Raw genomic sequence first — 26,357 nt, forward strand, 5'->3', positions numbered from 1 at the left:
TCTTTCATATTTCAATTGATTGGTTTCATAAGAGCTAACAATTGAATGGATGTGGAAACATAGCCCTATTTAGAGAGATAGTGACTTGTCGAGTTCCTGGAAAGTTGAGTGTCTGTATGGACATTCACAGAAGGAGGGTACAAATGGTTCTGACGCCCCAGCTGTCATGGATATTGATCCATATTTTCCTTAGCATCAATATTTTCCTTTTAATCGGGTGTCTCCACTGATAAGTTTCGTTTCCTCTCAGGATCCTTGATTTTCATAAGTTTTCTTGACTAAAAGTAAAATACTTTGAAAAGAATACAAACCCAATCTGTAAAGATAACAAGGTTACAACTGATTGGACAGTGTGAAGTGGCAACTGTTATTTAAGACTGAACGAAATGAGAAATTCAATGGAAAGCTCTGGAAAGAGGTTTCACTATAGATGAGACATGCAGTGTGAAGCTAATCTTTATTAATGTCCATGGGCTACAGAACATCCTATGATTAAATGTATATTCCTGAGTAATTTAAAAAAAAAATCTAGTTTGACACTATTCCCTAGTCTCATCATCGCATTACGTCAGTAATTTAAGTGTAGGTTAATTATAACCTGAGGTTACTACTCAAGGAAGAGTCACTTCCTGGCTTATAGTACCCTTACACTGTCTACAGATATGTTTGATTTCCTTCCTCTCTTCCATCCCTCTCTCCGTCCCTCCCTTCCATCTCACTCCCTCCCTGGATAACACATGTCAACAATAAAAATTGTTTTAAAACAACAGATTGTTCAGAAATATAAATAATGGATTTGAAATAACCTCTTTTCTCTATATGATACCATTTGTTTTATTATTTTGTTTGATAACCTGAAATATTTAAAACCAGCAAATTAAACCCAAAAACTTCAGTTAACAAAATTATTTTAATGGTGCAAAAGTGCATTTGGCTGATTTTTAGACTCATTCAAATTTAGCAGGCTTGGGATTCCACCATTTGATAGGGGAGGACTTTCTTGGTTCTCAAGCAACATCCTTCAAGAAAGCATACCAGGCATGAAGTAGTTTATATTCACCAAATTTGATTTTAAAAATCCCGCTAATTCGAAAAACAGGCCTGGGAAGAAATTTCTTTGAATAAATTAAAATTGGATCATCTGATTATATCCAACAGGATTCCAACATTTGCCTTAAATAATCACAACAATAAAGAAACCCATATTGACACTTGAAATATAGTAGGTGCTCAAATACTTATTAAGTGAATAAAGAAATGAATGAATACATTAGCAAATAAATATATCACTAACTAACATTTCCTCTTTAAGAACAGACCACGGTTAGGAGATATGCTGCTTAAAACAAATTAGTTTTCAGGAATTGTTCATTTTTTACAATATTAACCTCCCAATGGGTAAGTTACTGCAATGGTTTCTCTTGAAGCTTATGTAAGAACCACATATTTGACCTGTGGGCATTTTCTTTTTCAAGGATTGTATTGTTTATACTTGTTTTACAGCATCTGCTTTTGATAAAGCCAAACACTGACTGCTTTTTTCTGACAATTTAAAAAAAATATGTCATAATAGTTAAGTACATTTTCATGATTCTACTTAGATCCTGATGAGTTTTGAGGATAATAAATATATACTATTTCTCCAGAGTAGAGTAGATGCATGGGGGCCATTAATCTCCGTAGCCTGATTCACATTTGCTGGAGGGAAGTCTATCTCCATGCAAGTTCAATGTCTCATCCCATTAGCACCTCATTCTCACTGTCCCAGGTCAGTAAAACAGTTTAGTTGAGAAACAAGCTGTTTTCAGGCACGTGTTTTGCCTTGTGCAGGGAAGAGGAGGGATTGAGGGGGAAGGGAGAAAGGGAGAAGGAAGAGGAAGAACGTGAACTGAGCTTCTGGTATAGGCCAGTCTGCTACGGACTTGACGCTTATGACCTCACCTAACGGTGACAACAACCCTGTGAGATGCCTTTCCTTATGGAAGAGGGCCTTGGGACTTTCTAGGTTGAGTGACCCACTCAACAATGCCCCACACCGTAAGTAGCAAGACTGAGAAGCAAACCCAGGTTCATCTGGCTCCAAAGCTTTCCTCTAGCCCATTATATTAATTGCTAATTCATTCCATTTAGCATCATGACTAATTATCCCATGCCCTGATGCTGGTTCCCACTAGATTGTAAACTCCTGCAAGTAGGTAACTTCCTGTCTTCAGCCTCATATCCTTGGTACCTAACCAGGGTTAGGATAACTCCTATCCCTTGGTGCCTAACCCACAGTATCTCAAAACATAAATGTATGAATGAATGTACAAATGAATGAATGTATGAATGAATGAATGTATGAATGAATGAACTGGTAAGTGAAAAACCCCCACAGCCTGCCAGAACTAGAAGGTTCTAATCCAACCATCTCACTTTTTAGATGGGGAAACCATGGCCCAGAGAGATTAAGTCACTTGCCCCAGGTTAAGCGACTCATTAGTAAAAGATTCAGAACTCGAGTTCAAGCATCTTCTATATTCTCCTCGACAAGATGCTACCACTTGGACAAATAGTTTCAGAAGCCTGTTCATCAGTGACCCGTGGTTTTCTAAGCATTCTACCCTCCTGATTTCATCCCTTAATCCCCAAACTATTCCTTACACATGGGACGCAATGGAGGTCAGGAGTGGCATTAGCCCACTAGAATGAGAGCTCTGGGGGGACAGGAAAATTTCCTATTTTGTGTACTTCAACATGACTGGTGCTTAGAAAGTGCTCAGTAAATATTTACTGAATAAATGAATATATATTATTTCCTTTCCAGTGGTGAGCAAATTCTTCACAGATGACAAATGTTGGCACAGATTATACTAACACTTAATGATCAACCATTTCAGCAACATCACTCAGTGAAACGGTACTCCTTCTCCCCTCCCCATCCTTCTCTCCTCCATCTTCATCTATAAAATTGGGAAAAATAGTGGCATTTACTTCCCAGGATTGGTGTAAGGATAAAGAGAGTTAATATAGACAAGCACTCGGCACGGTGCTTCATACATAGTTAACTCTCACTAAACGATAATGATTAGTGTGTATATGATTTCTTCAAACCAATAAATAAATAAGGGTCCACATAAAGGAGAAATGGAAGAAGCCAAAGACAAAAAAAAAGGGGGGGGTGCTGTTTGATGTTGTACACCTGATAAAATGTCCCTGAATACACAGTACTTTACGTGTTTCAAAGTCTGTAAATTCTCTAAGGGTGTGTCACAAATGCTCACATGTATGCTTTTTCTAGAATGTTTCTTATGAAGTTAATGAAGGCAGAGAGAAGACATAACCAATCTCGAGATGGACATACGATGAATATTTTGCAAACACTGTTATATTTAACATTCAAAAAAATATTACCTCTCCACGAGTTCTTGTCCATTCCAGCAAAGAGTGTCGTTTTCAGCCACGGGGCTGTGGCTGCAGACGTAGCCAGGCAAAGCATTATAGAAGCTGATGAAAGACTTCAACTTCTGAATTAGTTCCCTGAAAGAAAAGAGAAAGCATCTGCGCATAAGAGGCAAGTAAACCCAGTATGAGGAAAGTTTAATTTCCTTATCAGCATGACAGAAAGGCTCTGCCAGGCTGATTAGAGCCATAAATGATTTTAAGACATTCTTGGTTACAAGGCCACAATTTAGGTTTTTTTTTTTTTAATCAATAAAATGATGTTAGGAAAAAAAAAGTTGCTTGCCATATAAGGTACTGCTCCTATCAGAAGGATGATTTAATTCCAACATTCATTTTCTTACGTGTTCGGCTTCCATTTTTTGTTCAGAATGCTGTTACCTCCATTCTCAAAGGTGCTGATTACAAGGCATGCTGGAGCACTACATATCTTTTGGTTTCTGGGTGTAATTGAGTGCATTGATTGTAATTTACAATGCTATTACCCTAGAGATGGCCCCTTTCCATATAGGCTCGGGCTAATAGTTGCAGATCAGAATTACAGGGTGCTCAGAGCAGTATACACTCTATGAAATTCTCCTGACAAAAGAGTCACAGAAACTCATATCTGCCAGAGGAGGAAGGTTTCTTTGTTCTTTGTCTATATATTGTGATAACTATGGAGGGGGTGGGTGGGAGACAAGAGGGAGTGGATCCTAGTATATTTTACTATTTATTTGCTTTGGCTTTTATGCTACCTATAAGACAAATATGTGGGGTGGGGAGAGAGCCAGAGCAAGAGAGAGAGAGAGAGAGAGAGAGAGAAGAGAGCAAGTACATTATATATGCAAATAGGTATAAACACACACACATAAATACCCAGCAAAATTTCTAACCTATTATCTTTTTTCAGCTGCACATGGACACACAAAATAAGACCCTATAGACTGGAGAGGACTGGATATGCTTATAAAGAAATATTAAATTATCTATACAACAGATGTCCAATGGTAAACAAATAAAATACTCTTTTTATTTTTCTCAAGCAATGTTCTTGGTAGAAACAAGTTAAAGTGTTCTTCATAACCAAGTCTATCTTAAGTCTCTACTAAGTTTTTGGAGACTTCGGCCAGGGAATTTGCTGGCAGTGGAGTAATTATTCAATACTGTCTCCAGGCTAAGAATGGACTAGCCTGATATACAGGCCTCTGGGGGTTGTTTTCAGATCTGGCCAAAAAAGAAAGGCTGGTGGAAATTATTTTCTTGCATTTTTCCACTTTATTACCATCAAACAATTCATTTCAACTGATGATTTAGAAGAGGGAGAGCACTTATAATACTCAGCACATTTTCACAAAGACTCAGGTCACAGCAAAGCCAGGGTGATGGACAGAACAACTCAAGACAGGTTATTGGGCTATATATAACCCCCAATACCCCAGCAGTTGCTTCCTGCTATGCTCAAACCCCCTCACAGTCAACCTCAAAAGTGAAGAGGTTCCATCCAGGGCTCTGAAAATAAAAGTCAACATTATAGTTTCTAACAGGAAAAAGATGGGTTCAATTAACGCTAATAGGAGAGATGTTCTGTTTTACAATGTAATAATACAGTTCCCCAGAGTGGAAACCAAAAGAGTAAAGGCTGAGGCTGAGTAATTCCCCCCACTCCATGAGGAAATGGAATATGGCCATTAGTCTATGGGAGGCGATGGCCTGCTCTTTAATGAAAGAGCTTCCCTTAGGCCTCCTCCTACCTCTGAACTCTCTCTAAGATAAGCACATGGCAAGAAAAATTGAACTCATGGCAAAGCTTTCCAATTTGACTTCCCTAGAAGTTAAAAGAAACAAAAACCAAAACCAAAAACAAAAAACAAAAAAACACTCTGAACTTCTCCCAGCCCCTGAACCCTTACAGCTTTCTGAGCTGATCATAAAGATCACTGGCAAGCTGGAGAAGATTCAGAGAGGGTCCGTCTAAACATCTGGGGGATGAGGGGCTGCCATAAACACAAGCCCTCCCACTTTAGCATGGAAGGATATTACTTGGCGGGGTCAAGTTAAATGTCTAAGAAAACTGCAAAGAATGTGAATAATGTGAACACAATCTGGGTCATCAAATTCTAGAACTCAGGGGAATCTCTTTGAAATTTGAGCAAGGTAACTTGGGGACACAAAAGGCCATCCCATGTCACAGAGTACTCATTACTGCCAGAGGACATACAGGATGGACCTAGGAAGAGATTGTGTTTGAAAAACTTGCTGCTGGATGAATTGTTTTGAATTCAGAACACAGTTTCATTTACCAAGCATGCTATAATGATGGTTGGAGTCTCAGAACAGCCCCTGAAAACCTGTTAGGAGTAGTAGGTAAGAGCACTGATTTTGGAGTCTGACCAACATAAGTGTCAAATGCCAGCTACTTCCTCACTTACTTGGTGGTGAAGCCTTAAGTTTCCCTGACTTTAAAATGAAGCTAATGATAGGTTGCTGTGATGATTGAGACAATGCCTGTAAAGTGTTGAGCATAGTCCCTGGCACAAAGTAATCTCCCCATAACATTAATCATGGTCAATATTACCATTATTATAAGCCAGTAGAATATGAATATTTAATGAAAAATACAGTATATTTCAGATAGTATGCAAGAAAATTAAGATTTTTTTTTCAAATTCTAGGTAACTATTTTCTACGTGCAAGATGCATAAATCCTTCGTTGTTTGAGGTGGGTATTAATAAGCATAACCATGTTCTTTCCCTACATATTTACCCCTGGCATTTTTTTCCCAAAGAGTAGCTAGCTAGCTAGTGGGTTGGGTAACCCCCTGGGCTAATCTGGTAAGCCATCTGAATGGTCTTTGCCTGGTGGGACAGTGGTGGCCTTCAAAGGGATTCATGTGTAAGAACCGGATGTGGAGAGCCGAGATGAAGTCCAGTTAAATGTCAATTAGTCATCAGGGAAATGCAGATCAAAACCACAGTGAGATGCCACTTCACACCCATGAGGATGGCTGTAATAAAAAAAAAAGTCCATAAAATAAAATAGACAAGTGTTGCTGAAGATGTGGAGAAAGTGGAGGCTTCACATTGTTGGTGGGAACACAAAATGGTGCAGCTGCTGTGGAAAACAGTTTGGTGGCTCCTTACAAAGTCAAGGATAGATGTTACCATGTGGTGCAGCAATTCCGCTCCTAAGCACATACCCCCAAAGAATCACAAATGAGTACTCAAAGAAGTACATGTATATGCATGCTCTTGGCAGTGCTATTAACAACAGACAAAAGGTGGGACCAGACAGGTGTCCATCAACTGATGAAGGGATAAACAAATATACAGTTCATATAATGGAGTATTATTTGGCCTTACATAGGAATAGAGTATTCACACACGTTGCATCATGGGTGAAACTTGAAAACATTATGCTAAGTGAAAGAAGCCCATCATGGAAGACCACAGATTATATGATTCCGTTTATGTGAAATGTCCAGAATAGGAAAATCTATAGGGACAGAAAGCAGATTAGTGGTTGCTTAGGGCTTGGGGGGCGGAGAGGAGGGCTGCGAAATGATAGCTAAAGGGCATGGGACATCTTTTGAGGTGATGAAAATGTTCTAAAATTGATGTTGGCAATGATTGCCCAACTCCTATATTAAGAACTATATTAAGGACTATATTAAGAACACTTGAATTATATACTTCAAATGGATGAAAGGTATGTTAGATCAGCTTTATTGAGATATAACCCCCAAAAAAGGGTAGACAAGGGCTGAGAGGAAGAGAGGCTTGTCTACTAGGAGGAGGGGTGTCCCTTGGAGCAATGGACAGAGACAGTCAAGAGGGCCAGAGATGTGGCTTGGCATGAACTAAAAGCATGGGCGAGGAGGGAGTCAAGAAATTTCCAAGAGCTGCAAACAATGATTAAAATCTATTTCTTCCTGGGGTACCTGGGTGGCTCAGTGGGTTAAGCCTCTGCCTTTGGCTCAGGTCATGATCTCAGGGTCCTGAGATCAAGCCCTGCATCGGGCTCTCTCACTGGCGGGGAGCCTACTTCCCCATCTCTCTCTGCCTACTTGTGATCTCTGTCTCTCTCGGCCAAATAAATAAATAAAAATATTTTAAAAAATCTATTTCTTCCTTCATCCTTTATAATAAGGCCTGTTGGTTTTCTTTCTCATTGTAAAAGAAACATATGCTCACTGTGGAGAATTTAGAAAATACAGAAAGGTAGAAGGGGGAAAAGAAACCCTATTCATAGTCCTACTGGCCAGATGATCACTATGAATATTTGGACATATTTCCTTCTAGACTTGTCTCTCCAGTAGGCTTTTTATGTCTATTCCTCTAAAACTTATCCTTGACAGGCAAGTTCACGGAGTTCTTTTTGGATCTCAGTGTACATTATTCATGTTAGAATCCATGATGCATTTGATTAGAAAAGCACCTGAGAATAATGAAGCGAATGCAGGTTCTCAAAGAACTCTCGGGGCCTCCAGGGGTGAGACCATCCACAAACTGACACTACAGGACCAGCCATTCCTTCCCTCGGAACCTTCCGTACACGGTGGGAGGGAAACTAGCCCTTGGTCTCCCAAGAGAAAGTTGGATTTTTTGAAAATAAATCCAGACACACTATTCTGCAGGCTAGAAGAAAGCCTTTCAAAACTGTTGGAGAGCTAATGAGCTTTTCAAAAGAGAGCGACAACAGGTGATAGTGTCCTCTGACACCACAGGCGGAGAGCAACAGAGTGTGACAGGAGCAGTTTACCTCCTACCGAGTTTAGTGGGCCTCTCTCATTTCCCCTCTTCTTTGTCCCTCCTCCTAAACTCCTTCTAGGAAAGGAGGGTCTTTCGCTTTTATTATCTTTCCTTAAATAAGGCCTCCTATCCCTCTGCTTATAATCTCAAAAGGAGGCAAGGTGAATATTTCCATTTCTCTCTTTAAAGAAAGATATCTGAAACGAAATTAGGTGACATATTAATTACCCACATAGGACTCAGGCCAGATTTCTTCTCTTTGTGCTAGTAGCCCATGACAGACAACAAAAGAACCTCCACCCATGCACTAAGGCAGTCTGCTCAACGGAATTGTCTCTAGGCAAAAAAAAAAAAAAAAGAAGAAGAACGAAAAAAAAAATAGAACTTTCGGACAATTAGTTGCCTGGGATGGGAAAAACAATTTGATTGAAGGGAATGTTCTTTGATTCCAATTCCAGTTTATTCTAACACGTGTATGCCAAACACACCACTTGGCATGTAAATAGTGGAGCCTAGGGCTCTCACTTAGGTCAAACCCAATGCTTGCTTGCAGTAGGCTCAGGAAAAAAAAAATAGTCTCTTCATAGAGCTTTCTATTCAATGTGTTAAATGTGGAACTAAAGGACAGGGCCCCTTTGCATGCACGAGCCATTTTGAAATATTGAGGCTGGGTGCACGTGATCTCCCCTGGAGGGCTCCCACCGTCCTCAAGAGGAGCGTCCCCTTCCCGGGTGGTGGGGGAGGGGATTCCCTTGGCTTTCTCGCAGTGATTTGCTTGGGCAAGCATCAAAGCGGCACTAATTGGAAAGCACCACAAGTAAAAACAGCCTTTCATCCCCAACTGCAGATCCTGAACTTTTCTCCTTTATCATTAAGGTTCTTTTTTTTCTTAATATAAAGTAACAGGAGCTCATTAGTTAAAAAAAAAAATAATGGAAAACTCAGAAAAGCGAATAAGCTAAAATAGTTATAATGGGAATGATGCAGGAGCAGGTTTAATTCAGCACTAGAGAAATTTGCACCATCTGACCCCAAACTCAAATTTTCTGCCATTCCAGAGATTAGCCTGTACTTTTTTCTCATGCAGTTCCCTTTGCCTGGAACACCCTCTCATCCCTTGACCATCTGTTGAGTTTCTCATCTTCCACCAAGGCCAGGCTCCAGAGTTTACCTTCTCCAAGAAGCCTTTCTTGACTTTTGCAGGAGAATGGCTACCTTCCCCAGCCCATGGAGCCGCCACCGTTTCGGACACAGCTCTGCAAGGACACTTGCCCTTGGCATTTGAAAATTATTTATTTGTGTGTGTCTCCCCCTAACCAGGCTTGGAGGCCCTCCTATTCATCACAGCCTAATCCGTACACAATGCTTAGCATATAGATGGTGTTGACAAATGGTGAAAGAAGTAGAGTCCTATTTAGGGCAGAATGACTTGTACCAGACCCGAAACTCGTTGATTCACTCGGGACATACTTTGTTGTTTTGTTCAGAGGGTGGAAAGCACCACTGAGCTTACAAAGCTGCCTAGCCAGACCAGAGCAGCGGTCTGACAGGGAGTGGGAGTGAGCATTGATTTGGGACCAGGGAGCTGAGATTGGCTTTTGTTCTTTTCTTTCTAGGTCATTTACTAGGGCCACCCAATCCATTGCCCCTTTAGACCAAGTCAGAGGGGGAGGGGAGGAGAGGCAGTGCAGGAAGGGGAAGGGTGGGTTACACAGATGTAGTTTCACCGGGCTGGAGGGACTGTGCCCCTTTCTCACAACACTAGCTGGTGGGCCAGGATGGACTATTCCACTGAGATGGGGCGCTTGGAGAAAGGACAGACAGCGCACACACACTCCACCAAACTTCAGGGGGATGCGCGAATGACAAGGTAAACGGCATCATATGGGAAGGGGTGAAGGAGACATTCAGGAGGCCACAGGAGGGAGAGGGAGAAGACCTGAAGATACCAGGGCTGGCAAGGGTTACAGAAATCACATTGCTTCTATCCTAGCTGCTTACTTGTGCATCTTGTCCTACCCTGTTTTAAATCCGATGACAGATATTTTCAATATTTCTACCTTAACGGAACACTGAATCCCATAGGCAGGCCACCGGTTGAGTATTAAATCGCCTTTAAATTGAACTAAGCTATTTCTAAGATTAGTTGTGTGTTGCAAACTACCCAGTTGGGGGCAGACAAAACAAACAGATGACTTCTGAATGCTACCAAAGGAATCCTGCATTTCTTTGTGTGTTGTTATTTTAATAAGGAAAGAGCTTTTCAACTCATAATCAGATTCAGACAGCTTGCTCCCAACCTCCAGGGAGGGAAAGCTACAATAGGGTTCCTTTGCAATTATCATATTTTTACCCGAGGAGGATGGAGCTTGGGCATGGGTGTGAGGGGTGTCGGAGGCACATAGATTTTTCTGGACAATGTGAAAGGCTGTGCAGAACATACCGAGAAATTTATAGAGGTACTAACCCTCCATCAAACCAAGCCTTCCTAATAACACCAGATTGCGGGGGGCCAGGGCATGGGCAAGAGATGTTCTTAATCCCTGAGTCTCCCCTCTCCCTAAGAGGGTTTACAATGCCTACTAGAGGCAGTTAGAGGAAATCAGACACTCTCCTGTTGTTTTGACTCAGACTCTAAGGCTCTAGTTTGCAAGAGATGCAAGAGATGAGAAGCACCACAGGACAGGATGTGTTTCCAACACTCAAAACGAGCCTTGCCCGGCCACCACTTAATCAAGCCTGCAAGCTATGTAGTTTTTCGTACTATCTTTTCTTTTCTTTTGGGCTTAGCAACAAGTTCAGAAAGTGATCCAAACAAAGTGCCAAATCTGGGTGCCTGGCCAAGAACCCCTTCATCAATTTCATTTTTCTGTGGAGGAATCAACCCCATAGAGCCCTCCCCAGTAGGACAGTAGGGAATGGGTCCCACAGAGCCCCAGACAGAAGCCATGGCAGCAGGCCCTTGATCAAGTAGCGCCTCCTACTTGCTCATAAATGTGTGTAGGTTGGCAGGGTTGTCTCAAAATGGGACTGGGCCGGTGTGTTTCATTTGAACAAGCTTTACATGTGATGCTGTGACTAATTCATATACCGCTTCTTCCAGGGAGGCCCACTATATCTCCCTGGGCAGAAGCTCTCACTTTTCCTGTAGGCTGCCTCTAGGGATAGACTCTGGACACTCCTTTGCACTTATAAAACTATTTTGAAAGTATTTGCATTTAAGTCTATTTCCACGTTAGACTGCTTTGGAGAGTTGAGCCTCTGTCTTGAGTTTTGATGCCCAGTACACATTCTGGCCCATGACAGGTATTTCCTAAATGCCTGCTGAGTTGAATAAAGCAATATATATAAAAATACATATTACTGTATAATGTTATACAAATATATTACATTTATAACATATAAATGTAATTTATAATTTAAACATTCCATCTGTTAATTTTATTTAAAAATTTTTTTTAAGATTTTATTTTTAAGTAATCTCTATACCCAATGTGGGGTTCAAACTTACAATCCCAAGATCAAGAATTACATGCTCCGCTGACTGAGCCAGCCAGATGCCCTCTTATTAATTTTAAATGAATAATTATGTAGTATAATATCATATGATACATTTATATTATATTTTATTTTGTAGGTTATTTATAAAGAATATAATTATAAATTATATAATTATATAAAATAATCATAAATTAATAACAATAATTGTATAAGATATTGATTCTTCATTAATTATTGTGATATTGATATGTAATATGATATATATTGTAATAATACAATATAAATATAATTTATTCACTTCAGTACAATACGCAAGGAGTTTCCCCTAGTTAAAGATCAATGACTGAGGTTAATTTCTCAGGTGGTCTGGGCAAAGTGCGAAAGCAATTGAGAACAACAGAAAAGGTTGTCAAAGGAAAGTCAAAGGTTAAAGAAGGTTTAGAGAAATGACCAAATTTTGCCTTCCCAGAATGACAAAAACTTCCTAAAATTCCCCTATGCTATAGGGAAATGGTTCTCAAATATTTCGGTGCCAGGACCCCTGTGGTGGTTTATAAATTTGTCCACAAATTCTTTGATACTCCTTCCTTCAAGAGGTGGAGTTTAATTTCCCTCCCCTGGAGTGTGGACTAGAACTGGGAACTCACTTCTAACAAACAGATACTAGAATTGACAGTACATCACTTCCCAAACTAGGTCGGAAAAGACATCACAGCTTGCTCCTTGCTCTTCCATGGATCTTGTATTCTGGGGAAGCCAGCAGCCATGTTGCGGGGACACTCACGAGGTTCATGCGGTGAGGGACTGAGGCCTCCTTTTAACAACCAGCACTAGCTTGCTAAGTGAGCCACTTGGAAAGTAGATCTGCACTTCCTATGACTGCAGCCCCAGAAACTGACCAAACTGACAACCACCCAGTCAAGCTGTGCTTGAATTCCTGACAGAAACTGTGATAATAAATGTTAGTTGCTCTAAATCACTACGTTTTGGGGAAATTTGTTATGTAGCACTGGATAATGAATACAACTCCTCTATACTCCTAAAAATGATGGAGGGCCCCAAAGAGCTTTTGTTGGTACGACATATATTTTTAGATATTTACTGCTTCAGAAAGTGAAACTCAGGGGGGAAATATTTATTTATTTATTTATTTATTTATTTATTTATTCATTTTAAACTAGCAATGAGCCATTATGTATTAACATAAGTACTATTTTTATGAAAAAAAATAGGGAGAAACTGATACTGGTTTTGCCTTTTTATAAAATATGTTTAGCCTGGCTTAATAGGAGACAGCTGAATTTTCCCATTGGCTTCTGCATTCAATCTGCTGCAATGTGTTGTTTTGGTTAAAGTATATAAACAAAACCCAGGTTCACATGGATTAGTTAGCAAAAGGAGCATCTCAAACTCCCTGGAAAGAGTTTCTGTGACTTCCTGGGTCTCTGAGTCACACTTTAAAACTGTTGCTACAGGGAAATTAGACATCCATTTGGTTGGAAGTCAACAAAAGAGAACATGGGACTTCCTGAAATGCTTCTTTAGAGGACTATCTCTCATGCAGCCTTACTGCCTTCTCTCACTCCAAACTGGCTCATATATGACTAAGAGTTATCACTTTAAAAACCTTCTGTAGTAAATGGATATGAATGGCTTCATTTAGCCTACATTTGAGATGTTGCTGATTTCATCTCTTAATTTCCCATCTGAAGGCCAGTCTCTCCCAAGTCCCTCAAAGTCATCAGGAAGCAGAGCTCACGTCTGGCTATTCTTTGAGCCAGTGGCAGGCTTGGGGACATGTGCAGTCCTTTTGGGAAGGCACCTCTCCTAGACTTGTGTTGGGATTCCCATCCAATGTCCACCCCTTATTTGTAACCATGAAGCTAGAACAGGGAAAGAGGTCATCTGGATGAGGGGAGGAGGAAAGAAGAGAATCAGAAACAAACTTTGATTTAGTCCCTTGACTGCTGTCTTAAGAAACAGAAACTGTATCCTTCATTTTGTATACTGACAAGAGTGTATAGAATGTGTGGTATGTTTATGCACATGAGTATGTCTTGCCAGTTTCTCTCTGGTGAACTTGACCTTGACTCACTGGTAATAATGAGAAAACCACAAGCGAAGCCATAAAATTGTGAGGCCAGATTATAAGCAGAAAACGTTTTGTTTAATCAACAAATATCTTGGGGGCACCTGGGTGGCTCAGTCGTTAAGCGGCTGCCTTTGGCTCAGGTCATGATCCCAGGGACCTGGGATCAAGCCCCACATCGGACTCCCTGTTCAGGGAGTGCTGTGCTGGATATTTACATAGGGTAACTTTACATTTAAATATGGCTTAGATATAATGTGATATCTTTTTTCCTTAGCATTTACAAATGGTAGAATTAATTAATTAAACTCTACTCAAAAGAACAAAATAATGTGTATTTAAGAAGCTTCACTCCATGGGGCACCTGGGTGGCTCAGTGGGTTAAAGCCTCTGCCTTCGGCTCAGGTCATGATCCCAGGGTCCTGGGATCGAGCCCTGCATTGGGCTCTCTGCTAGGCAGGGAGACTGCCTCCCCCTCTCTCTATGCCTGCCTTTCTGCCTACTTGTGATTTCTGTCTGTCAAATAAATAAATAAAATCTTAAAAAAAAAAAAAGAAGCTTCACTCCAAAAGTTTTTCACCTTACAACACAATTGTTAATTGTATGATGAAACAGAAGGAAAAAAAAAAAAAGAACCCTCTTACCTCCTTCGGCTGGATAAGGTTTCTTCATGTTCTACATGAGCAACTTTTAATACCTTCTTGTCAATAAACAGATCTTCAGGATAATAAGCAGATCTATACTGGCGTTGTTGAGAATGGGCACATAACTTGCCAATCTGAAAAAGAAATGCAATATAATTATATGATACTTTCACAGATATGATAGTAGAAACAAATTCTGAAATGCACTTCAATTTCTTCCCCAATTTCTTTTTAAAGAGCAGAACGAAGCTATTACTGGAGTCCAAAAAAGGTGCTACGCTTTTCGGGCAAAGAGCCATCTGTGGAAAAGCAGGCTGAAGACTATGGCAGTGGAGACTTTGAGCCCAGCCTATTCAAAGATTTCCTAAGATGAAAAATGCTTTTTCTTTATAGTGAACTGCACATTTGAGAGGACTTTCTATACAAGACTTAGGCTACCGATACCTGTCCACGGCCCTTAGTATTTATAAGAATGTAGAAGTTCACAAATAGGAATTACAAAGTTGAAAGTACCGGAGCGGGAGATGAAGAGGGGTGAGAGATGTGTAGAGTAGCCTGTTAACAGAGCAGCCTCCCATGCAGGGAGTTTGGTTCGAAGACCCAGGGTTGCGTATTCTGAAAAATGTCAGTGTAATGGCTCATCTGACTTCGTAAAAACGCCCAAAGGAAGGAAGAAGGCAAGCCAACTACTCCATAGCCAGTGTCATCAGCTGTGAATCCCATATCATTGAATGAGACCAGGACTGAGAGTACTAAAGAACACAGGTGCTCAAGAAAGCCTACCTTCTCTCCTCCCTCGCTCTTCCCTTCCCTCCGCCCATCCTTCCTCTTTTGTTCCTTCCTTCCTTCCTCTCTCTCTCTTTTTTTTTTTTTTTTTTTTTTTTTGGACAGGAAGTTGGATTTATTGGTGGGCATGAATATGACGGGAAGGGATAGTGCCAAGGTTCTCATGAGTGCAGAGGCCTCCATTTGTCCAAGGGACCACAGTTAGGGATGTATTTGACCCCACAGCCATCTGGGATAAGCCGCTTTTCAGCCACCATGTCTTCACATTCATCCGCATTGAACTTAGTAAAGCCCCACTTCTTGGAGATGTGGATCTTCTGGCAGCCAGGGAACTTGAACTTGGCCCTGCGTAGGGCCTCAATCACATGCTCCTTGTTCTGCAGCTTGGTACGGATGAACAGGATGACTTGGCCAATGTGGACCCTGGCTACTGTGCCCCGGGACCTTCCAAAGGCACCCCACATACCTGTCTGCAGCCTAAATTGGAGATAGCCATGAGGTCAGACCCCAGCATCCACCAAAAGGGCTGTCTCCAAGGTCCCTTATGGCAACCCATACAATCAACAGACTGCATCCACTATCGAGAAGGCTACTGTTTGCAGCCATGGCACACTGGGCCCCCCCTTCCTTCCTTTCTCTATCCACTCACTTGCTCTTTCGAAAGTAGTTGCTGGATGCCTCCCTCTAAAGCTTAGTTCTCTTAACACTCATATGGCAATGATTAAAAGATGGCATCAGCTTTCTTATTTCAATTCTAAGTGATTTGGTTCAATTATTTGTAGATTTCTATTTTTGAGCTTTCAGACACAAGCCTAAAATGAACTTCTACATAAAGATGTATTAACACGTCTCCCTTATGCCAGACACTAAGCTAAATGTTATCATCCCCATTTTAGAGGTGAAGAAACTGAGGTTAGAGGAGGTTAAGGGTTGCCTGTGGCAAATACACCGTTGATTCACTGTCTGACTTCAAAGCTTACACAATATCACCTCCCTAGAAGACAATGCTTAATCACCATTTGCTTATACTCTCTTTTTTAAAGGAACTTCCAGTCCTCAAAAACACAGCCAACATAGCCAAGGTGAATATATAGATTGTATACATTAAGAAAAATATTAGAGGGTGCCTGGGTGGCTCAGTGGGTTAAAACCTCTGCCTTCGGCTCAGGTCATGATCTCAGGGTCCTGGGATCGAGCCCCGAGTCAGGCTCTCTGCTTGGCAGGGAGTCTGCTTCCCCCTCTCTCTCTCTGTCTGCCTCTCTGCCTACTTGTGATCTCTGTCTGTCAAATAAATAAATAAAATCTTTAAAAAAATAAAGAAAAAGAAAAATATTAGAAATACCCAGTGAAGACAGGTTATATCTTTGGTACCTTTGGTTATATCTTCTGTACCTCCATGGAAATCAGACTGAATTTTGCATGCTGTTAGGGACTCAGTAAAGACAAATTAATCAAAATGAATTGAAGGGAACTCCTAGTATCAGGTCTGGCATGCCTGCGGTCCCGGGCTGCGTGTGGTCATCCGTTTCCGGGATTTCTCAAGATGGCCCAGATGACATTTACGAAGCTACCTATGTCTTTCTAAAAGCAAAAGTGGCATTTGGTTTGTATAGCTTTGGAAAGTTTTCTATATAAATCAATTCTTGAATTAGAAAAGAAGAATCTAAAGTCAGTAGAGGCCTCACCTCCACTGGGGAAAAACAAACAAACAAACAAACAAAAAAGAATTTTCCTTCCTAATAAAAAAATTGATTTATATAGAAATCTGTATTCTCTGAGTTTACCTGGATTGATGGTGCTTTAGGTAAGGGGGCTGCCTGGCTGGACTGGGGAGCTCGGTTCCAGTCACTTCCAAAGTTTGCAAGGCAGGTACGAATAACTGAGGGCAGACCGTGCATCCTAAAATTATGTTCATAGACACACACATGTTTACTTATCACATGGCCGGCAAACACTCATGGAACCACCCACTGGAAAGGGGATGCAGCTGAGGCAAAAGCAGGAAGGTTAAGAACAAACGAGAATGTAGCCAGTGTGACCTTTCTTCCCAAGCCACCCAATGTGGCACTATCAGTCAGACTCCCCAAGGCTCCGGGTGGGGTCAGGGGCAAACAATGGTGTCCTGCCAATGCCTCCCCCCCACAACCTGAAATCTGCCACATCTAAACAGACGGGCTGTATTTTCTTCCACAAATCTACCACAAAGCAAATTCTTCTCATATACAAAGCATTTGTCAATTGTAGACACCCCCCTCCCCTCGAGCCTTTGGGCTCTTCTGTCCACATCTTCCACCTCCACACTGTGTGAGCTGTAGGTGAATATTACAAGCTCATTTTGAGGGGTGGCCACAAAAAGAAAACAGAATTTACAAAGAGACACAGTATTCACATGAAAGAGGGCCTTTGATCAAAATTTCTTTGCAAATTTCACACTCAGGTGACATGAGGCACTGCCTGGAGACCTGGGTCTCCATCTATGGCTGCACTTGCTAAAGAACCACGAGTATTTTGAGCAGCATTTTAGAACTACGTGTCCTGCCCAGGAGTCTGGGGCTCTTAAATAACAAGTGCAATCCAATTTCCTTCCACGGACTAATACACCTGGTTAAGGGTGCCGCTATCTTGAACTTCAGTTAGTGAGACTGGATTAATTAGGTGGGTGAATGTCTCTACTGATAGACCCGGAATAGAAAATCCTTTCGTTTTCCAAGAACGGTGATTCATAAGGGTGCCGTTTATTCATGCGCCAGAATCTATGGTAGGAGAGTAACAGTCCCCTGAGGTGTTACAAGACTTGAAATAGGGACTTGGGGCACCCGGGGGGTCAGGGGGGAGGGAGGATGTGGTCGGTTGGGCACCTGACTTTTGGTTTCGGCTCAGGTCACAATCTCAGGGTCATGGGATCGAGCCCTGCATCAGGCTCTGTGCTCAGCAGTGGAGTTTGCTTGACATTCTCTCTCTCTCTCCTTCTGCACCTCCCTACTGCGTGCTTTCTCTCTCTCAAATAAATAAATAAATCTTGAAAAAAAAAAGAAGGCAGGGCTCCTGACCATATTTATGGCCAGAAGGTCATCCTGGCAACACTAGGACCATTCTTTTCTAAGCAAGGTCCAGAGCACTGGCTTTGTACATGCATGAGGAGAATAATAAGACTTCCTTTTGACCTGGTCCCACAGCTACCTTCCACCTGTCACTTGGGTCTCATGCAAAAAAGGAAGATATGATATGAAAAGTGTCATATTTGATTCTGAACTCCTCTGGAAAAAAAAAGGTGAAAATGACTTTCTTTTTTTTAAATAAAGATTTTATTTATTTATTTGACAGAGATCGCAAGTAGGCAGAGAGGCAGGCAGAGAGAGAGGGGGAAGCAGGCTCCCTGTTGAGCAGAGAACCTGAAGTGGGGCTTGATCCCAGGACCCCGGGATCATGACCTGAGCCGAAGGCAGAGGCATTAATCCACTGAGCCACCCAGGTGCCTGAAAATGACTTTCTTTAAATAAAGGTTTTATTTATTTGAGAGAGAGAGAGAGAGAGAGAGCGGGGAGAGGAGCATAGGGAAGGGGACAAGCAGACTCCGAGCTGACCGTGGAGCCCAACTCCGGGCTTGATCCTATGACCCTGAGATCATGATCTGAGCTAAAATCAAGGGCTGGATGCTCGATCGACTGAGCCACCCAGGTGCCCCTGAAAATTATTTTTTAAGTAGAATATGTTACCAAAGAGTTTGAAACCCTGCAAAGCATTTGGTTTGATGCAATGAACACAGGTACCGTGTAACTGATGTGTCGAGAAATGCAGATACCCCACTGGTTAAAATGTAACTATACTGATGCTCAGGGCCCATTTGCTGTTGGTTCTGGAAACCCTCTGGTGACAAAAAAATACCCTCACACTTGATCTCTCCCTCTGACTGACTCAGCAGAGAAAGTCTACATTGTGAGTTTCTCAACAATACCAATACTTCCCATTTGTAACATAATACCTGACTCCAGCCTCCTGCCTTACTAATAATTCCTCCATCCACTCTGTTCTTTTTAGAAGATTTTATCTATTTATTTGACAGAGAGAGAGAGACAGCGAGAGAGGGAACACTAAAAGGGGGAGTGGGTGAGGGAGAAGCAGGCTTCCTGCTGAGCAGGGAGCCCGATGTGGGGCTCCATCCCAGGACCCTGGGATCATGACTGAAGCTGAAGGCAGACACCCTGCCATCTGAGCCACACAGGCGCCCCTATTCTCTGTTCTTGATGGTGAATTCTACAACTCTCTGAGGCATACGGACCTTGTATTTTTGACCCCATTTTACAGATAAGGAAACTGAGGCTCACAATGTTTAAGGAACTGAAGCAAACCATTAATTGTAGTAAATGGCAGAGTTAGGACTTGAACCTAGATCTGCCTACCAAAACTTAAGTTTATTTTTCTAAGATTTTATTTTTAAATAATCTCTGCATATAATATGGGGCCCTAACTCACAACCCTGAGATCAAAAATCACCCGCTTCACTGAATGAGCCAGCGAGGGGCCCCAAGCTTTTGTTTTTGGTTTTTCCTCCCTATGCCATAGATTTCTGTCAAGAGGATAGACTCTGGAGGCTTCCCAGGACCTGGCTTTGTAGTCCTGTGGCCATCCCATCCATAACTGGAGAAGAGTAATGATTACGAAGGATTAAAAAAATCATTTAAAGAAGGACTAGTTATTAAAGATAAGCCAAAAACGGACATCCAATTTTAACCACAGTATTTCTAGTGGAGTGACTTAAACTCTTTGGCCTGCCAGGTAAGAGAGGATTAGTAATCACCCTAAAGCCCCGGATGTTTGGGTCTGTGGGAGAGGTGGTTCCCAGGTGCGTCCCCCCTGCAGCTTGCTTCCTGTGGGCTGTCCTGGGACTCTGACTGACTGCTTGAGTCAGATTCTTGGACTGGCTACAAAATCTGTAATTATTACGATTTAACCCAGGTCTAGTCTGATGTCTGGCCCAACTATATTCTTTATAGTTTCCCCTCAGTGGAGATTCCTGGTTGACCCTAGGGCTACAGAAATACAACAGGTTCAGGCCTTTAGCTCTCATAGCCAAAAAGACGAGAAAATGGGGAAGGGCTGCAAATACATTAAATAGCGTCTCTGACTCTCCTGTTCTTAACTAAGCCTACAGGTCGATTCTGTGTTCAATGTTTAAGAACCAGATTAAAAAAAAAAAAAAACAGATGAAGGAAAGACTTTACATCTTTTTTCTTTTATTTTAAGGATGTAAACTCCATGCCCAATACGGGGCTTGAACTCACAATCCTAAGATCAAGGGTTGCATGTTCTACTGACTGAGCCAAACAGGCACACCTACATTTTCCTTCTCTGGGTGTGTGTGTCTGTCTTACATGGCTCATAATAGGAGGAAGAAGGGGAGGGAGAAACAGAAACAGAAAGAGAGAAGTTCCCGTTCGTAAGTCTGTGGGGGAGCCACAGACAAACCCTACTGCCCTGGGAAGTTTGACAGCCTTTGAGGAAGGTGGTGGCTGTCTCACTCCTTCCCTCTCAGGAGCTGTTCTCCAGGTCGCCTGGGACCTCAGGGGCTCTAGAAGATCTCCGCAGTTTTATTTAATTATGGAATAACCTTTCTGCTGGAATCCAGATGATTACTGTGGCCCCAAAGAGGGCTTTGCTGAGAGAACTGTTGCTAAATAACTGGTGTAAATTTAGTTTTGGGTTGTCAGTGGATTCTTCAGAACTCCGCAGAATTAAACATAAAAACTCCCTCTATGGTTATGCCGTTTAAATACCAACTCTGATCCTGTGGTCCACTCTGGAGGAGTACGACCTGTGGCATTTGTTTTAGGATACCTTGGCGGGCTTGGGGATAGGGTGGGATGGGAATTCCGTAGGTTTCCAGCTGAAATAAAATAATGAACTTCAGTTCATTCTGTTGAATTGTCTATTACGCTGTTGTTCAATTTCATTTAATTAAATCTTAAAAGTTTTAAAACAAAATATACATTGAAATTATGTGATATACAACATAAACTTTTTAATAGTAGTAACCATGCCCATTTAACAATTCTACAGGTATAATAAAAATGCTAATATATGTTAATGTTTAGTCTGTGGTTAATGTTTTGTCTTGTTAATTTCCCCAGGGCTTTTATTACTGATTTAAATCTGCCACACTACTCAACTGATTGCACTGCTTCCACAAACTGCATGAAAGTAGCTCAAATGAATACTGATTAACAGAAATGAACAAACATTTGGCTGGGCAAACCATTCTTATTATATGCTTGTAATCATTACATACACTTTCTTACAATGAGATGGGCATGGCAGGCATTTTCCACTCATTTTTCCTACAAAAAATATGCATACGAGCATTACATTAATTTATAACCTTGTTCTTCAGGAAGCACATCATTATTAATTAACTATTGATTGATCTGGATATAGAGCACGGAGGATAATGAACAGACCTGGTGACAATGTTTTTTTTCTTTTTTCTGCCACAGACGTTTTGCTGTGACTCATAATTAATTGCTTGACCATTAAAATGAAAGTTGCTAATAAACTGTAATGCATTATGAATCGTGCTATTTTAGGAAGTCAGGTGTCACTGTGTGAACCTTCTATGTGAGTCGTGTCTTTATTTTTTTTTAAGATTTTATTTATTTACTTATTGGTCAGAGAGAGAGTGAGAGCATAAGCAGGGGGAGCAGCAGGTAAAAGGAGAAGCAGGCTCCCCACTAAGCAAAGAGCCCAATGCAGGGCTCGATCCCAGGACCCTGGGATCATGACCCGAGCCGAAGGTGGATGCCTAACCGACTGAGCCACCCAGGCATTCCTCAAGTCATCTCTTTAAATAAACTGGAATCCAAAAAAGGGTAACTCGTCCTGCAGCTCAGTCTGCTGTTCAGTGGAACTTAGCATTCTAGTCTGGTGAAAAGAGCACACGATTTGGAGTCAGAAGACCTGGGTTCTAGTCCCCCTCTCTTCCTGTTTCGGTGACTCTGCACAAGTCCTTTAATTTCCTTCAAACTCAGCTCTGCAAAATGGAATACAAACACTGCCTGCCATGCCTCGCAGCTGTGTGAGGATCAGATACAGCCGGGGATGGAAGTGCCAAGTCTGCCCCATCCAGACAGAAATCCGACTCACTCCTTCTGTTGGTGGGGACTGCTCACTTTCTGCAGCCGACCTTGTGTGTTAGAATCCCGGCTCAGCGGGTCAAGTACATCGCTAGCTCTAAGCAACACTTGGAGGTGTTCTTTAACTGGGGACTTCTGGAAGGCAGCGAAAGGGTTTGATGAGATTGATCCCCACTCTGAACGGGAACCACATTGAGTTTGCCAGCATTGTTTGCACATTCCACAGTCTCTCGTCTTTGTTCTGGGTTACCTGGAATATCCCCTTCTATTCTTCAGGGCCCCGATTCCTGATTGGTGGGTGGCAAATAATCTTTGCCATTACCCGGTGTCTCTAACCTGCATGGCGATGGGTGCTATGGGGGTGGGAGACAGGTTTTCAATATCCTTTTGTGGAAGGGACTTGCATTTTACTAATTTATATTTGCCACAAGTGGATTCATAGTTGAAAATAGAATCCTGCACGCGTGCCTAACACTTCTCATGTAATACCAATCCCCTCCCAGGAACAGGAGCCCCGGCCACTGTTGCTTAATCACATATGGCCAATAGGACTAATATAGAGGCAGTTAAAAGAGAGCTTCAGGTAGTCCAAACATTCAATACCGAACTCAAATACCACTTGTCCAAATGCACTCTTCTGCTTGTGTCCCCTGTCCCAGTGGAAAGGAATAATCAGCTACCTACTCAGTTGAAACCAAAGCATACCTGATTTCTCCCTTTCTCTCACTTCCCTATGTCCAGCCATTTAGGTTTGTGCTTCTTTCTGTTCTTATAAATAAATTTTAACCCTGGGCGCTTTTCTTCATCCTCAGGTCTAGGATACCATTACTTGTCTCTTAGAATAGTGCTGCTCAAACTTCAATATGTGTACAGATCATCTTGGAGTCTTAGTCATGTAGATGCACATACAGTCAGTCTAGGATTGAGTTCTGAAATGAGCAGTAAGACCCCAGCGCAGTGGTTCTCAAAGTGTGGCCCCCAAAGGAGCAGTGTCAGTATCCTACCTGGGAACTTGTTACGAATGCAGATTTCGCGGCCCACCCTTCAACCTACTGAAGCAGGAAAGTGGGGAGTGGGGTCCAGCCATCTGGCTTAGCAAGCTCTCCAGGGGATTCTCAGGCACATGCAGGTTGGAGAGCCAATGCCAACAGAGATCATCCCACCATCTTCTTAATTGGTCTCCCAAGCTCCAGTTTTGACCTCCCCCGGATTCAGCCCCTCTAACTGTAGTTCTCTGAGACTCTCTCAGGAAGTTCTAGAGGTCAAACCTATATCCACAATAATACTAAGACTTTGTTTGCCTTTTCTACTCTTATTCCCTTAAAAATATAAGGAATTTTCTAGAGGCTACCTAAAGTGTAATGAAATCGTTGCTCTGCGATATGTGTTTGTGCATTCTAAAAGTTTCTAAAATAGCTGGTTTAGGGTACAAATACATTTCTTTTTTCTTCTTAGGGTACAAATACATACTTTTCAGAGGTTAATTTATTCTCAGTACTTAGTGCTCTTACTGACTACTTCGGAGATGCCTACTATAATCTTTATAATCTCATTCTAATTTAATAAATTGTTACTTTGAAATCTAGAAGCTTTGTGTCTATGTGAAAACATAAGAAGTAAATGTACTTTGGGGCGTGTGGATGGTGCAGTCAGTTAAGCATCAGACTCTTGGTTTCTGCTCAGGTCATGAACTCAGGGTCATGAGATGGAGCCCCACCTTGAGGTCCGTTCTCATAGCAGAGTCTGTTTGAGATTCTCTCCATCTCCCTGCCCTTCCCACTTGTGCTCTCTCCCTCAAAAAATAAATCTCTAAAAAAAAGAAGTAAATGCACCCTGTAGCCTTATTTGTAATATTTAGAAATACTTTTTGAAAAATCACCTAAGTTTTAAAGTTAACTATGCCTGTTATTATGGAAGATCTTATAGGTCATCATATAACATAATAAAATTTATTTACAACATAATTTTCTGATATTTAAAAATGGATGCTTGGCTTCAAGAAGGAGAGTGGAAGACTAGGCACTTACTTAATCCCTGGTTGCAATGCCTAGGTATAAGCATGTTAAAAACCCATCAAGAGTTCTCTGAATCACAGAAAGGTGGAACCTCCACAGTAGATTGCAACCATAATTAAGAAACAAGAATGTGCCAAAAAGTTAGCATTCCTTTGGCAGTATAAATACTAATCACTTACCTTACTGTGTCTGATGCAACAGAACATTTCAGAATAGTATTATCATGTGACCTAAGCTGTAGAGTCATCTTGAAATCAATTATTCAGAATTTAAAGGAAAAGGAATTAAATATTTAAAAACAGATGTAAAAAGACAAAAATTGTTTGTTACAGTTTTTTTTTTCTTTAGAATAGAAATGGAAAAGCCATTAAAGCATCGTGTGGGGCACTGTATTATAGTAGCTAAGGAAGCACACACAAGAGTGGAGAAATTAATGAACATTGCAGAGTCGGAAAGGATATCCAATGGGGATATTGTTGAAGACAGTCCCTTCAACAAATGGTATTGGGAAAACTGGACAGCTACATACAAAAAATGAAACTGGACCACTTTCCTAGACCATACACAAAAATAAACTCAAAATGGATTAAAGACCTAAATATAAGACCTGAAACCATAAAAATCCTAGAGGAGAACATAGGCAGTAAACTCTTTGACACTGGCAGTAGAAACTTCTTTCTAGATATGTCTCCTGAGGCAAGGGAAACAAAAGCAGAAATAAACTATTGGGGCTACACCAAAATAAAAAGCTTTTGAATGGTGAAGGAAACAATCAAGACATGGGAAAAGAAAACTGCAAATGACATATCTGATAAAGGGTTAGTATCCAAAATATATAAAGAACTTATCAAACTCAACAACCAAAAAACAAATAATCCAATTTAAAAATGGGCAGAAGACACATGTAGGCATTTTTCCAAAGAAGACATATAAATGGTAACAGACACGTGAAAAGATGCTCAGTATCAGTCTTCATCAAGGAAATAAAAACCAAAAGAATGGTATCACCTCACACCTGCCACAATGGCTAAAATCAACAACAAGAAAGAACAAGTATTGGTGAGGATGACAGAGAGCAGAACACTCTCGCACTATTGCTGGGAATGTGAACTGGTACAGCGATTCTGGAAAACAGTATGGAGGTTCCTCAAAAACTTAAAAATAGAACTACCCCATGATCCTTCTAGGTATTTACCCAAAGAATACAAAAATACTAATTCAAAGAGATACATGCACCCTGATGTTTATAGTAGCATTAGCTATAATAGCCAAATTACGGAAACAGCCCAGGTGTCCAAAAACTGATGAATGGACAAATAAGATGTGGTATATATATACAATGGAATATTACCCAGCCGTCAAAAAGAACAAAATCTTGCCATTTGCAATGATGTAGATGGAGCTAGAGAACATTACGCTAGTGAAATAAGTCAGAGAAAGACAAATACCATATGATTTCACTCATGTGGAATTTAAGAAACAAAACAAATGAACAAAGGGGAAAAAGAGAGAGAGAGAGACAAACCAAGAAACAGACTCTTAACTATAGAGAACAAACTGATGGTTATCAGAAGGCGGGCAGGGGGATAGGGGAGATAGGTGATGGGCATGTCATGATGAGCACTGGGTGTTGTATGGAAGTGTTGAATCACTATATTGTACACCTGAGGCTAATGTAACACTGTATGCTAACTAACTGGAATTTAAATAAAAACTTCCAGAAAAGGAACTGGTGGTATTTCTGAAAGAACAACAACAAGAACAACAACAACAACAATACTGTAGAGTTGACATTGTCGAGTGTCTACTAGATAAACAGTCAGTAGAGGAAATCATGCCGCCTTGCGATGAAAGAAACTAACTCATTAAATTCAAGATTTAGCTGCAAACATAAAGATTGGGGCTTAATATCACCTCAGTGGAATTGTTTTTGCCTTTCAAACAGACAAATCTACAGACATGAGCTGGATTTGCTGTTTTATTTATGTTTATCCACTATCGGCACCAACTAATCATTGGAGAA

The 26,357-nt window shown here is 41.2% G+C and overlaps 2 protein-coding genes and 1 pseudogene across 2 annotated transcripts in view; all 3 read right to left on the reverse strand.

Moving 5' to 3' along the window:
- The window catches only part of GPC3 (glypican 3), a 399,435-nt gene that overhangs the window by 123,467 nt on the left and 249,611 nt on the right, over nucleotides 1-26,357 (reverse strand). The window contains exons 4-5 of the mRNA XM_032843339.1: nucleotides 14,407-14,540; nucleotides 3,394-3,519 (exon numbers count right to left, since the gene is read on the reverse strand). Coding sequence (XP_032699230.1) covers nucleotides 3,394-3,519; nucleotides 14,407-14,540 — 260 coding nt within the window. The remainder of the gene's footprint in view (nucleotides 1-3,393; nucleotides 3,520-14,406; nucleotides 14,541-26,357) is intronic.
- On the reverse strand, nucleotides 15,293-15,671 carry LOC116858524 (60S ribosomal protein L10-like). Its single transcript, XM_032843340.1, has one exon. The coding sequence runs from the start codon at nucleotides 15,654-15,656 to the stop codon at nucleotides 15,354-15,356; it is 303 nt and encodes a 100-aa protein (XP_032699231.1). The 5' UTR covers nucleotides 15,657-15,671; the 3' UTR covers nucleotides 15,293-15,353.
- Nucleotides 15,717-15,865, reverse strand: LOC116858562 (annotated as a pseudogene).

The sequence above is a fragment of the Lontra canadensis genome, unplaced genomic scaffold, assembly GCF_010015895.1.
Source record: "Lontra canadensis isolate GAN:19392208 unplaced genomic scaffold, GSC_riverotter_1.0 scaffold138, whole genome shotgun sequence".
In the NCBI taxonomy this organism is placed as follows: Eukaryota; Metazoa; Chordata; class Mammalia; order Carnivora; family Mustelidae; genus Lontra; species Lontra canadensis.

Excerpts from the sequence above, each read along its gene's own strand:
- LOC116858524 (XM_032843340.1), bottom strand. The coding sequence starts at position 15,656 with ATGTGGGGTGCCTTTGGAAGGTCCCGGGGCACAGTAGCCAGGGTCCAC.